The sequence below is a fragment of the Pteropus vampyrus genome, unplaced genomic scaffold (assembly GCF_000151845.1).
Source record: "Pteropus vampyrus isolate Shadow unplaced genomic scaffold, Pvam_2.0 Scaffold147, whole genome shotgun sequence".
Lineage (NCBI taxonomy): Eukaryota > Metazoa > Chordata > Mammalia > Chiroptera > Pteropodidae > Pteropus > Pteropus vampyrus.
The window spans coordinates 1,726,953-1,746,658 of record NW_011888928.1 but is presented as its reverse complement, the minus strand read 5'-3'; the positions used below and the strand labels follow the sequence as shown (position 1 = coordinate 1,746,658).

General features: G+C 45.8%; 1 protein-coding gene across 1 annotated transcript; it reads right to left on the bottom strand.

Annotated features, from left to right (window-relative positions):
- Window positions 1-9,531: 9,531 nt before the first annotated feature.
- WFDC3 (WAP four-disulfide core domain 3) lies at window positions 9,532-19,701 on the bottom strand. The gene is made up of 8 exons (XM_023536047.1): window positions 19,574-19,701; window positions 19,115-19,301; window positions 17,658-18,190; window positions 16,861-17,044; window positions 14,910-15,031; window positions 11,444-11,575; window positions 10,274-10,459; window positions 9,532-9,657 (listed from the first exon to the last, which is right to left on the bottom strand). The coding sequence occupies exons 3-7, from the start codon at window positions 17,734-17,736 to the stop codon at window positions 10,278-10,280; spliced, it is 699 nt and encodes a 232-aa protein (XP_023391815.1). The 5' UTR covers window positions 17,737-18,190; window positions 19,115-19,301; window positions 19,574-19,701; the 3' UTR covers window positions 9,532-9,657; window positions 10,274-10,277.
- Window positions 19,702-19,706: the final 5 nt, after the last annotated feature.

Genomic DNA, 19,706 nt, shown 5'->3' with positions numbered 1-19,706 from the left:
TACCCTCCCCTGTTCGGCACCTGTAAGTTAACCCTGGTCAGATACTACTACAACACCCTGACGTTTACGTGTGAGCCCTTCGTCTTCTCTGGCTGCTCAGGCAACAGAAACAACTTTAAACATAAATATATCTGTGAATATTTTTGTCTTCCTGAAAAGTAAGTCTCTTAGCTCCTCGTCCCGCGTCCAATGACACCAAATATCATAGTGTTTTTCAGGAAAAAAGCAAGCGAGAGGCCAGGGGAGATCGAGCAAGGACATAAGAAATCGTACCTGAGTTAGAGACAATCAGTCAGAGGCACAAATTTCAATGTCTCAGGTCATTTAGTCCAACAAAATTCTTTTGAAATGGTGAAAACTAAAGCCCAGAGAGGCTAATTACTTGCCAAGTTCACTCAGAAGAGGGACATGGATCCAGACCCCCTAGGTCACTACCCAGTACTTCAGTACTACTATGGTGGCCGCAGGTCTTTGAGATCCCGTCCAATACTTTATTGTCGTGTAGTTAAAGCAGAAGCGTGAGACTGTCAGGAGAACAGGGGGAGACGAGCTTCACAGCCCAGTACGTGAGGCAAATGGCTAAACCACAGCCTTATGCTCAAGAACAAAGACATTGCTTTATTAATTTGTGTATCTACAGAGTCTAGCACTATATTTGCTCAATAATGTATTGTGGATAGATGGATAGATCAGAAGGGATATTTGTATTAAAAACATCTGCAAAATTCTGCTGTGATGTAAAGGTCCCACTGAGTTTATCAATGACCATAGCAATTACTAAATTTATTTATTTATTAACAGGGACAGATTTGTTGAAAAACCAGGGGCTTAATATGGCAGAAGGATGAAACAATGAAGAAGGAATATTCTTTATGAAAAATTATACCAAAATTATTCTGAATAAATAAATTGGACTATTTGGGGTAGTTATTTTGTTATTAGTTTCAAGTATACAGTACATTGGTTTATGAAATGATCCCCCTGATTACTCTATCACTCATCTGGCTCTACACATAGCTGTTACGATACTACTGACTTTGAATATAGAATTCTTGCTAATTTCTTTGCCCAGATTTGCCTTTCATGCTGATTACAAATATAAAATTTTAACTGAAAAATCCCTGTATATCAGCCCTAATACATTCATCTCTCCTATCCTAGATTCTTTGAACATAAATTACAAATGACCTCTCTGAAGGCACCAACCTACACATGTAATGAGCCAGTCCACATAAAGGCATTGTTCATCTCTCCTGGGCTTGACCTGCCAAAATCTCATCTGTCTCTGTATTTTGTCAATGACCCCATTGGATTTCCATGTAAGTGGCACTAAAATAATCATCATTAAATTATTTCATAGGCCTCAAATTAATGAGCATTCAACTGCTGACAACGTTCCTATTCTAGGGAAATGTCTCTGGCACCTCAGGGACCAGCAATATAGAAATCGTGACTTTCCAGTTGGGAGCTATGAGTCTTGAACCAAGCTGAACCTCTGTAGTCAGAGTGTGGTTCAAGACTCATCGCCCTTTGCCCTGACTGCCTTAATAATATTCTCATCTAGGACTAAGCCTCAAAGATGAGTCCAGCTGTATGAGCAGCCTAGGCCAGTATTCTAAGAGCTGTAAACTATAGGAGAAACTGTCGCCCAGGGTAAAGCCACAGTGGGCATTCTAGCTCAGTCCCAGCAGTGGCAACCCCTACTTCTGGACCATAGGCGTAGCCTTGGAAAATTTTTGGGAAACTGGTAGAAAGCATAGGTTAGAGATTTCACCCTAGCCCCTTACCCAGGAATTACTCCTATGCACACACACAAAAAAAGACAAATAAAACAAGAAGGTAGCTTTTGGGTATTGAGGCAAAGTTTAGTATCCCAGACCATCCTGAGTCCATATAAAACTTTGTTCTAGGCCTGACAATATAGATATAACCTACCCGGTATCCATTCACAGATTCTAAAGATTTTCCTACCTCTGGCTATTGTGAAACACAGTGTATATAAAGAAATCTCAAGTATAACTTCCTTGAAAAGTCTTTCAGAATCATATTCTAGGATTCCAAAGAATTACTATAAGTAAAATACTCTCTGGAGACAAAGAATTGGAGACTATGACTACCCAAAGTCCATTTAGCCTCAAGTTTTCAGATTTCTTCTGAGCACTTGAGTGATGGCCTAAGTTTCCTTCTCACTCAGTCCTAAATTTGCCTCTAAGATAAAGGTACATGTGTACTGTCTGTGGTGCTGAAGGAAAATATTCACAAGTATCCACAATGATCAGTAAAACGGCACAAAGACAGATGACATTTCAGGCCTTCCCGCAGAGCTGCATACCCTTCTACAAAAAAACTTCTACATGAGAGAAATAACACAGGGTATAAATAAATCTACAAGAAACCCAAATGCGTTTCATATTAGATTCAAGTGAGATATTTTAAGAGGATGATCACTGATAAAAAAGGGGACAAAGATGAAAAGATAAAACAAGGTCTTAGGATACACACCAGAGACAGAAAGAAAAGATTATGGTCCTGACCCTGGACTCTTTCCCAAGTCATATCTGATCACTATAGAAAATGAAAGGGGAAAATTCCATTACATATGACAGAGAAATTAGAGGCAGTTTACAAACTTTTTAATTTCTGGTTCCAAGAGCCCCGAAGAGAAAGGATTCAGTTGAGCAGAGCTTGGAATGGGGCACAAATTTGGTCATCGTGCAAGAGACACTCAAAGCGTTTTGCCTTCGTATCTGCATACAGACAGAGCAGAGAGAAGAGGCAAAGAAGGGGAAACCCCATGATGGCCACAAGACTCTGACCTCTTCCTCATCCAAGCCTCCCCTTCCATCTCCTGTAGGGTAACAGCTCCGATCCTTCCTGAGTCTGGCCTTCACTGAGTCTGATAGGTCACCCCCTCCTTGTCACTTCCATGTCCAGCAGCCTGACACTAGTCTCATCCTGCCAGAATGTCCTCATCAGATCCATTCATGGTTCACTTCCAAACCTCTTTAACTCTACCCGCTGTTGCCGGAGTAATCATCCTCAAATATCATGTATGTTTTTCAGGCCCTTGACCCAGAACATGCAGTGTCTGTGATTAATATCTTAATTCCACCCAATATTCAAGTCCCCCACTTCTGTCCCATAGTATTACCGTTTCCCATAGTGTGCTTTTGTCTCAACTTCCCTAATCTTTTTATGAGTATCATGGATTGTGAGATGAGAAAGTGACCTAAAAGACTATCTAATCCAGCTCTGATCTATTATACATTCTGGAACTGAAAGTCTGAAGTGTGAGATGACTTGACCTATGTCTGATAGTATCTCATACTTGCATTTCTGTCTGAGTACCTTGACTCTCAGATGAGAACTTTCTTCTATGAGTGACACAACCTCTCCTACTTTTTCATTCATTAGACACATTCATTGAGCACATTCTCTAAGCCAGATACCATATGAGGCATGGGATAAGGTAATGAGAAAAGAGGGCTGTGCCCTGTCTGGAGAGGAGACAGAGAATCTAATAATCACTCAAATATCTGATGACAAACTGTGATACATGTTCTACAAGAAAGGCATAGAGCGTTATCAGCAGGTGGAGAAGGGAAACTTAATCTGTCCATAGAATCAGCAAATACTCTGATATTTGAGCTGACATGTATATGGTATCTGGCTTAGAGAATGTGCTCAATGAATGTGTCTAATGAATGAAAAAGTAGGAGAGGTTGTATCACTCATAGAAGCAAAATTAGGCAAAGGGGGAACAGGTATTCCCATCAGAGGGAGCAATATGTGCAAAGCTTGAGGCAGGATCGATCACAATGTATTCAAAGAATTAAATGTGCCCCCACAGGGCACAGTGAGAATAGAAAGGTTAACGAGCTCCAGGTCATGTAGGACCTTATATGTCAAGGAAAGCAGTTTGAATTGGGTAAGAATAGAGGTTTTTGAAAAGGAGAATGTTTTTAAGAGAACTTTAAGGAATTCTGGTTCTGATAATAGCAGAGTAGGTGACATCAAACTAACTATTCTACGATAAGAATTATCATATCATATCTTGACAAAATGTAAAAAACAATTATTTAGAGGCACTAGAGAATGACCAAAATTAAGCAGAAAGTGGATAGGGTTTAAGACAAGAACCACACCGGGCGAGATTCATTTTACTTGGCTTTTGCACTGAAGACAATGTCAAATCCAACATGCATGTGGCAGATACACGCCAAGCAGAAAGCCACAGTCTCAGGGAGGAGGGAACCACGAAGGGGAAGTCTCCAAAACCTTTTTATAAACTCTTCTCTGAAACTGGGCAGAGATTTCAGCTGCTGTCCATCAGAGATGACATTTCAAGTCTGAAGCCTGACATGTTAGAGGAACTTGATAAACACCTCAGCTTTAAATCGAAAGCTTGTAAGGACCATGACTTGGGAGTAAAGGCAATGTTTCAGGACTAAACTAGTGGATTATTCGAATAGATCTGCCCAAACAAAGCATAACACCAAGTCTTCACAAATTCAAGGTGATCTAGTCATAATTTAACTGCTTGCTAAGAAGAAAAGACAACATGCTTCTGAGGAAGATGACACGATCCAATCCAAAGTCACTATAATGCATCATTTGCAATGTACATGATATAATCAAAATTATATTTGAAGAACATGAAAATGTGAACAATTATTGGATATGTCAGTAGATACAGACACACCAAGTTATCTCTATGATGAACAAATAAAACTTTTAAGTAATTATGATAAATATGTTTTAAAGTCTACCGAAAAAGATGGCTGTAATAGATGAAGGATTGAGGGATTTCAGGAAACATTAGGAAATGTAAAAAAGGAAACAAAGAGAAATTCTAGGACTGAAAATGTAATACCTGGAATTTATTGAATGAAAATAACAGCAAATTTGATACAGCAGAAAAAAAATAATTAATGAAATTGAATATAGCTCAGTAGAAATCATCCAAAGTGAAGCACAAAAAGAAAAAAACGTGTCTTGAAAAGGCACGAATTCTCATTGACCTGCAGACAGTACCGTACAGGTCAAGTGCATGTAAATAGTAGTCTTAGAAAGACATGGGAAAGAGGATAGGGCGAAGAACACATCTGAAAACATATCAGCCAGTATTTTCTTTTGACAAATTTGATCAAAAACAGCAACCCACACATCCAGGAAATTTGGTGAACTCCAAGTTGTATAATTACTAAGAAAATTAGTAGGCATGTCACATTCAAATTACTGAAAATAAAAGATTTTAAAAAGAATCTTGCAAGCAGCTGGAGGGAAGAAAGGACACGTTACATACAAAAATAGAGATTGTCAATGATAAAAATGGCCACAGCAGTGTCCCTGGGTCCCTTGGCACTTCCAGCCACTGTGGCAATGGAAGACACAGGCCTGCGGAGCCCACAGACACCATGGGGGGAAATCCAGTCTTCCTTCTAGTGAGATACGGACTGGGCACTGTGGGCCACATGGCCCCACAGGACCCTTCCTCAGCCCCAGGACAATACTGTCCAAGACCACAGAGGCCACACCCCACACTTCTCTCCTGGAGGAAGATTGGTGGGGGTGGGAGGAAGGTCCTCCTTGCCAGCCACTCGCTTCTCACCGGGGTTCAGACACCAAGGTAGAGGTCTTCTTCTCCCTTTTGGGAATGACCCGTGTGGCAGGTCCTTGCAGAATAATGGCGTTATCAACACCAGACCCAGCTCCTCTTCTTAGGCCCTGTCCAGAAGCCCCAGAGACTAGGCGTGGTTGCGTATGATCTTCAGAAGGGTTCTTTGCCTCAGTGAGCTTCAGTGTAACCATCAGCTACCTGGGGATATTAATCCCTGCCTGAACAACCTCATTTGAGTGTTGGGAAAAATATATCCAAAGAGCATTGTAAAGGGAAATATCCAAAAAGGGAGTGGTTATTTTAAATACATGGAGTGTGAAGGAAAAGTGTCAACCAACAAGAGTACAAAATCCCAAAAGTGGGTAAGAAGGGGAAAGTAAGGGAAGGAAGTATATCTAATCCATCTCTATATCTCCGATGTCCAGACCAGTCAGTGACTGCTCCATCAAGAACTGCTGAATCAAAGAACAAGACTAGACTCATCGGGGGATCACTTCATTAAGTTATATAAATGTCTAATCACTATGTTGTACACCTAAAACTAATATGATATTGTATGTCAACTGTAATTGAAAAAGATTTTTAAATATTTTTTAAAAAAGAAAGAACAAGAGCATGTAAACTACATACTTGGCTGATGAGATTTCTCAGGGCTCACACTAGAGGGGAAGAAGATTTTTAAAACAATGGAAATTCAATTTAACATAGTGCATCCAAGGCACTGTGTTAATTGCTAGGAAGTCACAAAGATAATAGGAAAAATAAAGGAGGTAGGGAAACAAAAATTCTCATAGGCTACTGGAAGTATATATTGATTTTTTTCTTAATTTTTTTCAATTACAGTTGACATTCAACATTATTTTATATTAGTTTCAGGTGTACAGAATAGTGGTTAGATATTTACATAATTTATGCAGTGATTCCCCCAATTAGTTTAACACCCACCTGGCACTACATATATTGATTTTTTAAAAATCTTTTGGAGGACAATTTGGCTATAATTATCAAAATTTTAAATATGCACATCATTTAGCCCGGCAATTTCACTCTGGAACTTTAGCCTAATGAATAAAGATTGGAAAAAAGTTCGAATGAACTTGAAGCCATCTGGCAAAGGTCATGAGAAACAGGACCAGCAAGAGCTACAGAGTTCTGGAGCCTTGTTACGTATAAAAAATAATAACAATAAATATTTAAGGAAACAGAATATTTTAACAATTAAAAATTATGTCTGTGACATATTATTGAAAGACTAAAGCCTATTATTACAGCATGAGAAGGAAACTTTTCCCTCACCTTCAGCTGCACAAAGAATTTGTTTGCTCTACGACTTTGTACAAGAAACATTGATAACGTGACAATGTCCCCAAGCTAAGTGTTACCAAAACTGCAGAAGCATTCCATATCCTATGAAAAGGGAGTACATAACATTAGGTCCTGATTTATTACGTGCAATTCAGTAGGCATCTGGAGTATAGACCCAGCTATGTAACTTTTTCTCAAAGTGGCTTGAAAAAGCTGGGAGGAACTCAATGGTCAGCCTGTAACTAGGCTTCTATCTAGAGCATGGTTTTTTGGTTTCTCTTGCCGGGAAATGGTCTCTGACTTAGACCTCTGCTGCCCTCTGGTGGCTATGGAAATAAAAGCACCCAGCAAAGAATTCACTCAAAACTCCTGGCCCATTGCTGCTCCCAGACACACACCTCCAAAACAGGTCTGAGCCCAGGGGAGGAGAGGAGGAGCACCTGAGCCTCACCACCACCACTCCAAATAAGCTCTGAGCCCTCACCGAACACCTTCACCCCATCTCAACCCCTGACTTCTGCCTCGAACACAATCCCAAATCTAAATTCAGCCCTTCAGCTCCTGCTCGCTTGCAGTCTTCTCTCTTCTCTCCCTCCCTCTCTCCCTCATGTTATTGCTACCTACGAGCAGGTCAGCGGCTGCCATGTGGACATGCGCGGGCTGCCCTAAATGAGAAAGAAAGATCTTGGAAAGGACTCCTCTCCCGGTACTCAGGCAGAGCTGCCTGGGGCTCACTCCCTAGCCCAGAAGAAAATCATCCTACAGTATTTTAAGATTCCCAGACAGTTGTTTTTCATTGAAAGCTCTTCTGATTTTTTTTTAACTATGTGCATGTATTGTTTTGATTTAATAAACAATAAAATGATAATCAAAACAATGGCAAGGGGATCTGCCGAAAGGTTCAGCAGCCTATCACACTGACGCCAGTCCTTCCCAGTTCCCCACGATGTGAACCTGGAGCTCTAGGTGTCCCCCGGATGGCCACCGCGAGGCTCAGGCCAGCAGCTCTCTTCCAGATCACGCAACACTGACTCTACTCGAAGAAATGAATGTTCTGAACCCAGTTGAAACTAGAATTTCGCGTGCCAGTGTGAAAACAGTTAGAAAAGAGGGCATGAAAACATCGGTGATGGGAATTTTTTTTTTTTATTTATAACTCACCTTTTTCCCTTAAAGTTGGGAATTTTAAAAACATTTTTGCAGTGTCTAAGGTGGGCACTGATACTTTTTTTTGTTATAAAAGCTCTGCCCTCTTAGCAATTTCTGTCCAAATTTTAATTGCATGTCTTTTGGTCCAGTGTGGCACATATAGTTCATTACTCTCCTTTTCTGCTAATAGAACCTTTATTTTTATATCCTGGTGGGCCCCTCCCTCAGCCTCAGGGATGACGCTTGATTCATCTAAGACAGTCACGTCTTCCCAAGTTTACAGATATTTGCTTTCTTTTGCAGCAACAGTTCAGGCCAATGAAATGAGAAGGGACGTCTGGGGAGGAGGCAGCTTCTGGGAAAATGGACTCTGTCATTAAAAGGAGAGCACCATTTAAGATAATTTTTTGAGTACCATCCGAGGTAGTCTTTGCCATTGTCCTCTATACACACTTTCTTCCTGCTGTGACATCCAGAGCTACAGCAACCATTCTGTACCCTTGAGGTGACTGGCACAAGGACAAAAGCCAACACACTGAGGATGGAGGAAAAGGAAGGAGTCTGGTCATGAGAGCTGTGGTTGAACTGCAAAACCAGCCTCACCGCTTCCCTCCAGACTCCAAGGTGAGAAAATTAAATGCCTTTATTGGCTAAGCCACTTTGATTTCAGTTTCCTATTACTTTCATTCTTTCATTCATTCAATGAATATTTATTGAGGACCTATTTTCTGGCTGAGCTCTATTTAAGAAACTAGAATTCTACTAAGAATTTACCTAGATTCAGCTGCAAAAGTAGGCCAAGATTTATGTACAAGGATATTGATGTCCAACAAAGGGTGACTCGCTAAATTGGTTATTGTCATCGAGTTCTAGTAGAAGAATGTATGTGACGACATAAAAGATCTCCAAGATATATGATCCATTTTTATATTTTAAAAATATAATTTTTTAAAATTGTCATGGTTCCAAGACATCCCCTGCCTACTAGACGGAGACAAACTGCCTGTCTTGGAGCCAAGGAATGGCCCCCAAAGAAGGAGGTCCAAGGTGGGGACATCCGAGTGACTACAATAAACTAGCCACTCATCCCAGTTCCAACCCTAACCCACATTCTCTGATAAAAAGAAGGTCAGCAGGCTCCCAAAAAGGCCTGACTGTCCCACTCCCAAGGCTTGACAGTGACATCTATGGCAAGTCACCCTAAGTTCAGCTTCTCCTCTTGCCACACCCGACCAGCACCCATTTTCAGTGTTTTCCAAAAGAATGGATTGTTATCCTTCCTAAATAAACCCACAGTCCTGCTCAGACCCTTAGCTCTCTTCCCTCATCTTAGCCTCCAAACAACACAGGCAAGAGGATGAGCAACAGCCTTTATTGGGGACAGGAAGCACCACACACCCACTGCCCAACCCCGTTTCCGATGCCCAGGGCAGCAGCAGGAACGAAAGAAGAGCAGAGGGCAATGTGAGCCTTTGGGAGTGTCATAAGCCCCAGAAATGATCCTCTCCTGGCTGTCAAGACAAGCCACTTGGAGTCACCAAAGCAGCTCAGGACAAATCAGGACAGCTAGGGCACCGGGGTCTCTGCAAGAAAAAAAACCTCAAGTCACCACTTTGCCCTCCTGGTTCCAGCTCCCCAACACATTTCTCTTCCACTCTCGAGGAGCGTGGCATACGCTGCTCCTGGAGGCTTTAAGCATCTCTGCTTCCTAGACAACCCCGACCCAACAGGCATCGAAGAGTCTCATCATGCAGATGTCAACTGCATATCTCATTATAGGACAGCTTGTCTGTTCCTTTACCCATTCTCACCCCACCCCCACCACAGCTCCCCAAACATGCCACCTCCATTCCACCCTCTGTGCCTTTGCTAACAGTCACCAGACCGCCAGTCCAGCATATTCCCTGGGCTGCCTTCCCTTTGTCACATCCTGCCTTGCCTTTAGGACCCAGATCACCTCCAGCTTCTAGCAGAAAGACCTTCCCAATGAGCCATACCCTCTCTGAAAGCCTATAAGCCCAGGCTGTCTATGCAAGGGTTCAGTGATATATGATCTGTGACATGTGATCTTTCTCTCCGATTAGACACCACAGGGTAAAACCTTTGTCTTGATCGTCTGCAGGCCCCTACCCAGCACCTAAGCCAGTGCTTTGCACGCAGCAGTTAAGGCCAGTGTTGGTGACATGGGACTGTACTCACCTAGTTAAGAATCAGACCCGATGGTCCAGTTGGGGCTCGTGGCCAGGCGGGGTGGCAGAACTGGCGGGACGCAGAAGCGGCCGCAGCCCGACTTGCAGCACTTTTTCCCGGCTTGACAGTTCTCGTCCACCACGCAGCCGATGATGCACAGGCCCGGCAGAATCTTTGGACAGTTGCCACTGCGCCCTGCACGACAGCAGGCATAGCGGAAGAGACAGGATGGTCAGCTCCACCAACTCCACGTTCCCATCTGGAACTTGGACATGGGGGCTCCAGGCAGATCCATCCCTGATCTAACTAGATCTGAACCACAGATCTGGCTGGGAGAGCTCGAAGCTGGAGCATCTGAGAACCGACAGGGCCCCAGGAGGGGTGCAGAAGGGACAAGGCTCCCAGACCGCCACCGTCTCCTCTGTGCTTGGGCCTCCCAGTGTCACTTCCTCGGGGAGCCTTCTCTAGACAAGGTGTGGGGCCCCGCACGGCACTCCTCTGTCGGACTTTATTAAAATTCCTTATTTAATTTTGTCGACCTTCCTTGAAAGGCTATATGCTAGGTAAGGACCAGAATCTGTCCCCAGAGCCTTGACCATTGCCAGGGAACCTAAATGTTATCTAAAGACGACATGTGGGCCAGTGGTTCTGAAATGTAGCTCCACAGGGCCTGGCACAAAGGGGCACTCAAAAATATATATTTGTTTTAAGAAATATATTGAAAAAAATAATAATAATCAGATCAGGAATGCACAGACATTGCTTCCAACTAATTTTTCCTTTCAGAGACAGGGAAGCTTTGCGTTAAGAATTAGGGCAGAAAATCATGATCCTGGGCAAAGCCGACATTTTATAGATGAAGAAACTGGCTCAAAAAGACGGGTTTGCTCACCCCAGGTCACACTGCACATCAGCAGCAAAACCACGACCAAAGCCACATGGCCTGTCTTCCAGCCTAGGGGTTCTTCCCACTACCCCACACTGCCTTTCCCTAGTTCTTGAATCCCAAAGAAGGCCCCTTGGCCCTGGGAGGAGGGGTTGCTTTGGGTTGGGGGACAGGAAGGATGGGAACTCTGACTCCTCCCAGGAAAGGAAAGACCAGAAGGCTTGCTCCCAAACTGACTCCGGAACCCAGGGACCACCCAAGGATTTCTCCTCTGAAAGAAAAAGCAGACATACCTCCAGTATCGACTCTACGGCAGGCGTGGCCACAGCCGGTGCTGCAGCATTTATGCCCCTGGGGACAGGCTGCATCCCCATCACACAGCTCCTTACACGGAAGGGGGTCGGCAGGACATTCACCGCCAGACTCTGCCACAGAATCAGAGCACCAGGGTCTAGAAACTGGGCTCAAGCCCAATGTTTCCAGCTATTTTTATTGCGACGCGAATATAAAATACATTTTTCATTGTGTTCCACATGTATGTTAATACAGGTGTGTGTTTAAAATGTATGTATTTATGCGCATACATGAATATGCACTGCTGGTACTTTATATTCTCTCTACTTTATTTTTTAATGCTGGCCACACACTACTAAATTCATTTGAAGACCTGCAAATTGAAAAACACTGCTGTGGTCTAACCCACTGTGGCAAAGATACTAATGGCCAACCCTATATTCATTCTCCCTCCTTTCTTACTGTGATGGACACCTACACTGGTGGCCCCCAATGAACCCCACCTCCTGGGACTCATGCCCTTGTGTAGCCCCCTCCCACACATTGTCTCTGGCCTTTACCATGTGACTTGCTTTGACCAACAGGACATCAGCTGGTGTGACTGATACAAGCAGAGCCTTGGTAAGCACTTGCATTTGGGGGCTTGTCCTCTAAGAATATCCCTCCCTGCCCCCCCCAACCCCGGCCCCGGGAAACCAGCCACCGTGCTGTGTAGCACATTGGGCTAGACTGTAGGATGACAAGATGCCCCGGGAGAGAACCTGGACAAAGACAGGCATCTGCACATCCCAGCCACAGTCCAGCTCCCCGCCAAGCTCCCAGCTGCAAGCAGCTGCATGAGTGACCTCAGATGCACCAGGTGGGCATAAGAACCGCCCACTAAGCCCCACCAACCCACACAACTGTGAGAAGAAATAAACTGTCATTATTTCAAGCCACTAAGTTTGGGGGTGGTTTCTATGCAGCAATAGATAACTGAAACCCTGGTTAACAGAACCCTGGATTTGTTCTGAGAGGCAATGAGCACAGCCAGCTACAATGATTTGCTTCCCCACATTCCCTCGTAACTAGGGAGTGAGTACAAACTAAGACATAAACTGGGAAAACTTCTGCGCTCCTGACACAGGGAACACAGCTTGCAAACGGCCCCTCTTCTTTCCATGCGAAGACAGACAACATGGTGAGGGAGAGCAGCCTTCCTTCAACCAAGAGGCAACTAGTATGAGGACAAAGTCAAGGACTGCAAAAGGCTGTAAAGAGAGAAACAGCCCTGTCCTTGTTAGCATCACGAAGCTGCCACCCCAGCCCCAGCGCCTACTTCTAGACTTATGTGAAAAAAAAGAACGCTTTTGGTTAATTTCCTGCTGTGAACAGCCACGCACTCCTGGTGTGCCCCTTCCCCGCCCCTGCGAAGACAGGGAAACACAGAGAGGAGAAGGGGCTCGCTCGTCCAGGACTCCAGAGTGAGCCAGCGGCGAAGCAGGACAAACCCCAGCCTCTTGACTGGCAGTGAAGTGCTCTTTCTGCTACGCCATCCTGAAAACACACAGGCGACGGGCCAGGGCGCGGGGCCAGGCCCCCGGGCAAGGTCCCTGGGAGCAGGCACACCTAATGGAGCCACATCCAAACCAAACCAATTTGCCGTGACTCATTCATCACAGTGTTTATTTCAAGATTTTTAAATGGATATAAAAGTGACAGGCAGTTAAAGGCTTTGTAGAAAAACCAAAGCAGGACTGGCCTGGTGCCCAGGAGTAGGGACAAGTAAGCGGGGCTGCGTGCGGCCGGCTCCAGAAAGTCCGCCATGGTGGAAGAAGCAAGTGTTGGCCTCCGAGGGCAATGAGCACGGCTAAACAATCAAGGTATAATAACCCTGCAGCCTCAGATTTTCCCGAACAGCCCCCATCTTTCAAATATTCTATGTCGTGGTCAGATCACATCAAAACTGCAAGTCCTGATTTTTTATTCGAAAAATATGGTCACTATAACCATCATATGTACCTCCCCACAGCTCCCCACCCACCTGACAAACACTAAAATCCATTTAACAAAGAACAAAGCCTTTTAGCCATGGCTGAGAAGGCTAAGCGTAATAATTCTCTCTGGTAGAAAAAACCCGGCAACATAAACTTCCCACGGACTTATACCACGTGCCCTAGTTAGAAAGCACACTTCCGAGATTCCATCATTTTGCTGAGTTTGGCCCTGAAGTGACCAGGGCCAGCAGCACTCTGCTACTGGAAGAGAGGAGAGGTCTGGTCTCTATGCCTGGTGTCGGGGACATGGACAGCTGCCAGCAGAGAAGTGAAATTCCGAAACTTCTTAAGCCAAGAAGGGTCCTCTGAGCTATCGAATGTACTCCTCTTCTCTTGCAGACAGACAGACAGACAGACAGACAGACAGACAGACAGACATCCAGGAAGGGAGAGGGATTGGCCTGAGGTCAATGGTGGCAGAAGTGGGTCCCACATCCCCAGCTCTGGGGGTGCCCTTTAAACCACATCACTGTGATCCCCTACGCTCTGCAAGGATCACCCCAAAACAAATTAACGAGCGCTGGGACTCGCCCAGCTCGGTTCTGCCGAGAGAGAAGACCCGACGGTCGGTGGTCTTTTAGGAAAACGTACAAACACACCAGTGTGTCGGGAGCCCCGGGCCCATCTCGGGTTCGCTGATTCGCTAGTGTTCAGAGGACTCGGCATCTAGTTGTACTCGCGGCTCTGATTTATTACAGCAAAGCCACAGGAGGCAAACTCATCACAGGGAAAAGGTGCGTGAGGCAAAGTCCAGAGGAAAGCAGCCACCAGATCCCAAGGGTCCTCTCCCATGAGTCACACGGGGCGCATGACAGCACGTGAGAAGTGCCGTCTACCGGGGAAGTGCGTTGGACTTGAGGTGTTCATTTGGGGCTGGTCACATGGGCACCCTCTGCCTGGTGCCCACCCGTCTTGTCAGTTAGCGTGGTGGGAACACTCTCAAAATCCAAATTCCCAGCAGTGAGGTTTTGGGAAAAGGTCATCCAAACACACAGGGAGCCCACGGCATCAGTCCATTGAAAGGGCATAATGCACATGTTGTGATAAGCAAAACAGAGGGTCACCAGGGACTGGGTGGCCAAGTCATGTGGTAGGAGGGAGGCCATGAGGCGGCCAATGGAGACAACTCTTCGGCCGTCATCTGAATCTTCGCTTCAAAACTTCCTCGTTGCCACGTGTCCACTTCTCAGTAAGGAGCACCCCCACCCACCCCACCCACCACCCAGCTGCTCAGGCCAGACACCTCGGCGCCATTCTTGACAGTTCCTCTCCCTCAGACTCACATCCACCTACTTCTTCACCAATTCCTAGCAACTGGACCTTCTCAAGTGCTTCACGTCTGTCGCTTTTCTACGTCTGCGCTGTCACCACCCTGGTCTCAGCCATGGTCGCCTCTCATCCAGCCTTCTGCAAGGGCCCCTTCACTCACCTGCTGTCTTCTCCACTTGTCCCATCCGTTCTTCGCACACCAGCAGAGCGGTATTTTTAAAATGAAAACGGGACCTGGCCTCTCCTGCTGTCATAAGCCCCTCCCGAAGCCTCCCACTGCACCTACGACAAAGCCCCAGACAGCGCCCTGGAGACCCCCCAAAGTCTGGACTCTGCCCCAACTGGAACCACCTCCTCCTCCTCCTTTTTTTCCCCAACCGCACTGACCCCCCTTCACTTCCCGAAAAGCAGCGGGCTCTTCCCCACCTCACAGCCTTTGCCTCCGCAGCTCCCTCTCCACGGCACCCCGCCCGATGGCCAGCTCCTTCTCCTTCTCAAGTTCAAATGACACTCTCTTCTTCACCTTCATAGCACTCACCACAACGTGGTTATTATTGTTTGTCGATGATTATTTTTTGTCTTTCACACCATGAGAACAAGGACCATGGCTGCCTTGCTCACCATGAGATGCCCTTGTGCTAGGTGGGGGAGACACTCGCTATGTAACGAATAAGTGAATGAACAGACAGGTCACACTTCAGACAGGTGAGGAGGGCGCCTGAACAGAGAGGTGCTGGGTGTGACTATATGAGCTATTGAACACCGTTTGGCAGCTTTCGTATAGGCTTTTTAGATGTATTTCTTCTAAACTGCATGATATAGACAGAATGTTTGTGTCCCCGCTCAAAAAATTTTTTATATATTAAAACCTAATCCCCAGCATGAGGGTGTTTGGAAGTGGAGCCTTTGGAAGTGATTAGGTCATGAATATTATACCCTTATTGCCCTTCTATAGTGCGAGGCCACAATAAAAGAGATGGCCGTCACCAGACCTGAATCTGCTGGCACCTTGACCCTGCACTTCCCAGCTTCCAGAAATGTGAGAAATAAATTTCTGCTGTTTATATGCCACCCAGTCTATGGTATGCTGTTACAGCAGCCCAAACAGACTAAGACACTGTATTTTCATTCTATGAGGTTAATGTTCATATCTCCATTTTACAGATGAAAAAAATGAGTTTGGGAGGGATGAAAGACCTGCCCAAGGCCGCCAGGAAGCAAGCAGAAGAGCCAGGTAGCAGACCCATGCTCAGACCAGAACTGCCTCATGGGAACAGGTCCTAGCATCTGCCCTGTGCCCCTCAGGCCACTTGACTGTCCCTCCACCCTACCAAACAGAGCAGCAGAGGCCATGGTAAACCCTTGACCACGTCAGAACTTAGGGAAGGCAGGAGTTGTCCACAGCCCAGGAAGGAGAGCTTCCTGTGGGGCTGCGTGGAGCAACCAGTGCCATTAGTTGAGTGCCCAGCCCTCCTCTGGGACCGGAACTGTAACTACGAACAGCAGCCAACACTGCCACCCACCAGACTAGGAACCCCAGTCAGCCAGCAGACAACAGGAGATGTGCAGAGATCACTAGTCTGGCTCCAAGGACAGAGGAAGCCCCATCTGGGCTGGCCGGGGCCCAGAGCAGCTCACAAAGGTGCCTTGCCAGGGTGCCAGCCTCATCCTCAGCCCCCGCAATTCAGCCATCAGCTTCAAACACTGGGCAGATTGTACCAGGCCCTACGAGCTGGCAGTGGGTGACCTGCCTGAGACAGATTCCCAGGCTCTGGTTCCAGAACTGGGAGTCAAGAGTCCTGGCAAGGAGTACAACCCTCTATTCTCTCTCACGGGCAGGCTGCCCAAGAGAGCCGCCTAAGCCAGGCACAGACAACCCACTGGACACAGGATGGGGCCTGCTACCTGGGGAGGTCTGGCTGGAAGGAAAGAGGCTGTCACATAATGTGGAGTTTCTGGGTCTCAGAGAAGAAGTGATCAGGGGAGGAGAAAATGATCTTGATTCTCGATGGTTAGAGACTGTACTCCTGGCAAAGGCCACGTTAGGAGGTGAGAGGAAGGGAGCTAATGTATGATGAGGGCCAAACACTTTACATACTTTGAATCATTACAACCACCTCTGAGATTTATTCTTTCTGTTTGACAGTGAAAGGAACTGAGGCTCAGAGAAGCAGAAGAGTCTTGACCAAGAACCCCCTGGCCAGCAGCTGATGAGCCTCAGGCTTGAACCCAAATCGACTGTAACAGAATGTTCCTTGCTACGTGTACTCAAATGAGAGAATGGTTCCAGTTCTTCTAGAAAGTAATAATGGAAGACATAATGGAAGACCCCATTTGAGACAGCAAAGAAGATCATTAAATAACCTAGGCATTAACTTATCAAGAAATACTTTAAAATTAAAAAACACCCTGAAATACACCAAACACACTTGGACAATGGGACGGCATAAAGATTCAACATTATAAAAATGTCAGTTCTCCCTAAGTTAATGTCTATATCTAGCACCTCTCGGGAATGAGGTAGGAGGCAAGGAATAGACCATAGAGTTCTGTCACTTCTACCTCCATATTCTCTCAACTGTGTCACCTTTCTCCATTCCCACCGCCACCTCCCCAGACTCTATCCTCACCTGGAATCAATCTCTCCCTCCCTGTCTCTATTCTAACCACTAGCTTTCTTTCAGTTTCTAGGGGAAAGCCAGACTGGAAATCCAATCTCCTTGTCCAAAGAGGGTAAAGAAAGCCAGGCGGATCTACCCTGGCTGTCCAGAGACTCTATGCATCCACTCCCATCCTACAGAGATGACTGTCTCCACAAATGAGGCCCCTCACTCTGGGAGAAGGAAGGGGATGACTTCTCTAGTCACTTTCTGTTACTGTTCACCAGGGATCCCAAATGATAGCTCACCATGTTCTCCTGCAGTCACCCAGGATGTCAGGAACCCAAGGGCAAGAAGTGCCTTCAGGAGGAAGAGGCAGCTCAACATGATGATGCTGAGAGTTGAGATGAGCGCTCAGCTCGGTGCACTTTGGCCAGGGTATAGTATCAACGGAGGGAAGGCGACTAGGAGACTGGCCTAAACCCAGCCCCAAAGTCTTCTCTTTCGCAATAATCCCCAAGGATGGCTTCTCCTAACAGGAAGAAAATTTATTGGTTGCTGGTATATGGAAAAATTCCTGGCACTACCAAAGGGCACATGTGATGGTGGCAATCAAACTCTGTAATGCAATATACACAACACCCTTGGACAATGACGAGGAACCTAGGAAAACAGAGGGATGGCCACTGAACAAAGGATCAAAGAGAGCCCTAAAAGGCTTTGGAAGGACACAGCTACAGTGAAATGACAGAAGAAGGGACAAGAGGTATGACTTAAAAATAACCAAAGCTAACAAAACACACTGTGGTTCATCCTGTTCATCTTGTTCATCCTGTTCAACCTAGAAAACAGAGAACGGAACAGATTACTTAGAAACGATCAAAAAGCTACAGAAAAGTCATATTTGAGTTTGTTCAGAACTAATACAAATGCACCAAAACCCCACATTTTGGTCCCTCTAGCCCACACGGGCTGTTCTTGGATTGTATGAAGGCCGGTTCGCAGAACCCAAAAGAACAGTTGCTATGACTCAAGTAGTCTAAACCATATATACTCCTATTTGTCTCTTCTTGCTCTACTTTTTTTATTTCTCTGCTTATAACTTTTGTCAGCCATGATACCTAATAGTGTCCAATGAGGTTAAAGGGTGAAGAACATTTAAGGCTCAAGGTAAAAACTTCCTTAATAACACCAAAGAGTTTGGTATCAGGAAGTTGCCTTATTATTTTAAGGCTGATATTGGAGCATGGAGATGATTAATATTTGTCGACCTAATATGTGCTTTGTATACATTATTTATTTTAATCCTCACAATAATTTTACAGAGGTAAGAAAAGTGGTTCAGAGGGGCTGAGAAAAATTGCCCAAGGTCATAAAGCTTGCAGGTGGTAGTTGCTGGGATTTAATAATAGTAATGACATATAGCATTGTTTCAGGGTTTATCTGTGCCACAGTTCTATGTGCTTTATGTGAATTAACTCAATCCTCGCTGCAATCCTATGAGTTAGGTACTATTATCCCCATTCTACAGATGGGGAAACTGAGGCACAGAAAGACCCGTGGGTCGCATGCTATTAAGTGGTCGAACAAAGGTAGGCAGTCCAATTCCACAGTTCTTTAATCACCATATCATACTGAATTTGAACACAGATCTTTTTAACTGCAAAGCACATGCACTTTCTACTACCCTATATTGTGACTTAGGGGGAAAGAAACTTTCTCTACCACCCATAAATCGATCCAATTCTATTCAGGGGCGTCTTACCTCTAAGGCGGAGCTAAAGGGAGCTCCGGGTAACGCCACAGCTGTTAAACCCCTGCATCCCCGGCCCATCCCAGAATCACGTCTGGGGAGAGAAGCCCAGCTCCCTGGGGCTGGGGGAATCCACGGTCCAAGTCCCAACCTTCATTCTGATGCCTTCAGGTACAAGAGGCAGCCCTGGGGTCGAGGTCTGGGGAGACCCAGTGGGTGTTAGGGCCAGACTTCCTGTTATCGGGTTCCCGGGTCCCCGCATTAGGCCCACTCCAATTCCGAGAGCTGAGTACCCGGCATATTAAAATCTTTAGCAGTTTTCAAAGACCGAACTGCAGGCGCCGCTGTACGAAACGCTCCCCTCTCAGCACCCCAACCCCAGGCGCTGCAAACCTGCTCCCCTCCCTCTGCCCCGCAGTTCTCCAGCCGGAGAACAATCCTTGACTGAACCCCTCTGGTCCACGTCCACACCTGAGACGCCGCCCCTCCCCGAAGGAAGCTCAACCAGCCCCTCGCACAAAGCCTTTAAGTGTCCCGGACCCCAGAGAGACGCGGCGGTTTGGTTCCCATGGTGACTGCGCAGCTCGTCGTGTCGTGCTTCCGG

Coding starts and splice junctions, on each gene's coding strand:
- WFDC3 (XM_023536047.1), bottom strand. CDS start 17,736: ATGTTGAGCTGCCTCTTCCTCCTGAAGGCACTTCTTGCCCTTGGGTTC. Junction 11,576..14,909: donor ACAAGTGGAGAAGACAGCAG/GTGAGTGAAGGG, acceptor ATTCTGTGGCAG/AGTCTGGCGGTGAATGTCCT. Junction 10,460..11,443: donor CCGTAGAGTCGATACTGGAG/GTATGTCTGCTT, acceptor GCTGTCGTGCAG/GGCGCAGTGGCAACTGTCCA.